At 39.1% G+C, this 3222-nt stretch overlaps 1 protein-coding gene across 1 annotated transcript; it reads right to left on the reverse strand.

The window, feature by feature from the left end:
• Positions 1-567: 567 nt before the first annotated feature.
• Positions 568-2738, reverse strand: LOC311107215 (adhesion G protein-coupled receptor E3-like; the record flags this gene model as incomplete). Its single annotated transcript, XM_084149709.1, has 4 exons — positions 568-1029; positions 2094-2258; positions 2405-2571; positions 2651-2738. 4 exons carry the CDS (start codon positions 2736-2738, stop codon positions 871-873), a joined length of 579 nt encoding a protein of 192 aa, XP_084005835.1. The 3' UTR covers positions 568-870.
• Positions 2739-3222: the final 484 nt, after the last annotated feature.

Genomic DNA, 3222 nt, shown 5'->3' on the forward strand with positions numbered 1-3222 from the left:
CCATATTTCACTATGAAGCACCGCTACTTATCTTTGTCTCTCCCCTTTCAAAATATCTTGCACAAGGCAAGCCAAAACTCCATCCCACCAAAACAGGCTGACATTTCAGACTGTCTTTTCAAACAGCTCTTACACTAAAAGGGCATTATCATAGTTTTCACAATTTCACAGTCTTATTCCAACCTCACAGTGTTTAAATATATATAAAACACAGGAAAATCATGTTTTTGACAGCACTGGGCCTTTAAGTCAGTTTGGGTGTTTGGAAGTCTTTACACCATGTGGGCAAGCCTACTGAGGCAAAAAAAATCAAATTGGGTGTGCAATGATCAAATTCATTGTACTTTCAGTATGGTGTAGTGCTTTAGTTTTTAAGAAATGGACAGCTCATATTTAGATATTTGAATCAGAATGGAGCAAATAATAGCAAGATGATTTTTGGATTAAAATACGTTTTAATACACAGGACAAATATTACTTTCACTTAAAATAACTCAGTTACAACAACAACCAAGTGGCATGATACTGGACAAATACAGGTTTGAGTGGATATACCACTATTCTAGAAAAATGTATGCTACAAATTACAGACCATGCTTATGAGACTAAAATGACTTATATATTTTGCCATAGAGATGAGAGCTCTGCCGTTACAGTCTGGAACTTTTAAGCGTTATATACATGAGATATTGTATATCTATTAACATAAAGTTATGTGTTCTTATATTTTTGTTTGTTTGATACATTTTTATACTACTTAATTAAATAAAAAATGCTGGCATTTGGATGTCCTTGCAAGCCAAGAGACAATGTTGCAAATGGATTCCAAGTAAAGCTTTTCTTATAACACCAATAGTTCAAATCCATGTCTTATTTGCTATGGAGCTGTACATCATGTTGCAGCCGGTGTCCTCCACGGCGTTTGCGGCTGAAATTGCGACACCAGAGGATCGTGATCAGGGACAGGACCACAAAGGCCAGTGCCACAGAAATGCCCACCCACATCACCACCGACAGCTGGCCGCTTCTCTGCCAACGAGGAATAACAAGCATTAGACACACCATCTAGACAGTATGAACAAAACAACATCAGCACTCAACAAGCATCAAACTCTCCTAAATAATGTGACAAATGCATCAAATACTTAAATAATATGACATATGCATCAAACACTTACATTTAGCAGTTTAGAACATGAACATTTCCAGTGGAACCAAAGGAAGTCTCTGACACAGATATCAGGGAATATATTTTCTCCCCCTTCAGATGTGCTACACTAACTATGTTTCCATCCAATTGGCGACAGATTTACATGGGAATATTCTAAAATGCGCTTTAAAACACTACAATTTTTCCAACAGAGAGGTGTTTCCATCAAATTGACAGATAAAGGGCTGTGCGTGATGACATAGTGCACATACAAATACACTTTGCGGTTAAATTCCCATGTACCAAAAAAAAGTTTAATGGCTTTCGATGGCATTTTCAACTCTACTGATATTGGAAGTGTGCCCACTCCGGTATTGGCACCTGCGCTCTAGTCCACAGCGCTGTTTATGGATAAGTATATGTGCGCTGTTGGCTAGAGTGCACGTATAGCCTACATGATGAGATTATTATGGACAAAAAAGCGAGATTGTTTTATTTGTCAAACTGCAGCCAAGCATCGATGATCATGTCACCAGAATAAGACCCTCGATATTTATTGGAGAGCTCATGACCTTGCACATTTACCACCTTGTGAAGTTCATCATAAATGTATTTAATCTGGTGCCTAATAAACTGCATGCTTTCCTGACGAGTCGTAGAGGGAGGACCACACACGTCATAGCGTGACTCTAAATGTACTTCGATATGATGGTTATTATATCAATATTTACGCATAAAAGCGTTTCCACCTACATTTCTTGCATAATTATTTTTACCGAAACAAAAAGATCCCACCTTGTCTAGCGTATTTTGTTTTCTTGACATTTTGAAAGTTTACCAAAACATTTTCTGTTTCCATCAGTTCTGTTATTAAATTTTTTATCCGACATATACTTTACTCGCATAAAAAAGTTGGATGGAAACTGGTTAGTTTTATCATCACCTTTTTCTGATGGATTCCCTTCAGCAGAGCAAATGTGCTGAGATGGTTGCAGGAGCACACAGTGTGGGTGGAGTTTGACATCACTGAAGTGCAACCCCGCCCAGACCACTCCCCCGGTCCATTCTCATCCGACCAATAAACACAGGTGGGGTCAACATCACTGGACTAGGATACAGTGTATATATGAGTTGGGGTTCATTCCATTTTCACTCAGTCAATTCGGGAAAAAATGTGACTTCATGCAAAATATATAAATGAAAAACATGTTTTACTGACAGCCAGAGACTATTAAGAAGAGACACAAGTGTTACCTGCAGGTGATTGAAGGTGAGATTAACCGGTTGGGGCAGGTTTGTTGTGTTGGAGTTGCTAACGGACACCGTCACAGCACTGGACATGAGCTGCTGGCTCTGATGAGAAAAACTGTCCTTCAGAGTATCCAGATTCTTATAGCTGAGCAGAACGACAAAGGCAAACCCTGTACACAAAAAAACAACACAAGAAAACATAAGGCCTGATACAAAAACATGTGCAACAATATCCCAAGCGAATCTCACCTGCTATGGAAGAGACAGCACTGCGCAATCGTGAGGGGATATAGAGAACAGCTGATACTTCGCAAGGTATCTCTACCTGAAAATACATGATCTAAGTGATTGATAGTTGGTATTCAGCAGTCATAAAAGTATGCCTTATTTCCTTTGAAGAACTACAAAATAGTGATTTTGTCAGACAGCAGAGCAACATCTCTAGAGATGAGATGATGACTTGGAATGAAATAATAAAGTTGTCAAATAAAACACACCCTGTAACTCTTCTGCAGTAAAATCTCGTAAACCCAAATACTTCTCTGCAGCTGCCACCACAACACCTATTTTCTGTAATGTACATTCTATTTCTGCAGTACAGTTGAGCACCATGGCAATGAACGCTAAAAAGCCAACCTCACTGAAGCACATTTCATTGGTAGGCCTATCACTCTGTCCTGGCAAAAGTCTGCTACTCACCAGGAGCCTCTTAGGGTCCCTCTCCCAAATCAAATCAAATCAAATGTATTGGTCATATACACATGGTTAGCAGATGTTATCGCAAGTGTAGCGAAATGCTTGTGATTCTAGTTCCGACAGTG

This window comes from Coregonus lavaretus (genome assembly GCF_964263955.1).
Source record: "Coregonus lavaretus genome assembly, chromosome: 32".
Lineage (NCBI taxonomy): Eukaryota > Metazoa > Chordata > Actinopteri > Salmoniformes > Salmonidae > Coregonus > Coregonus lavaretus.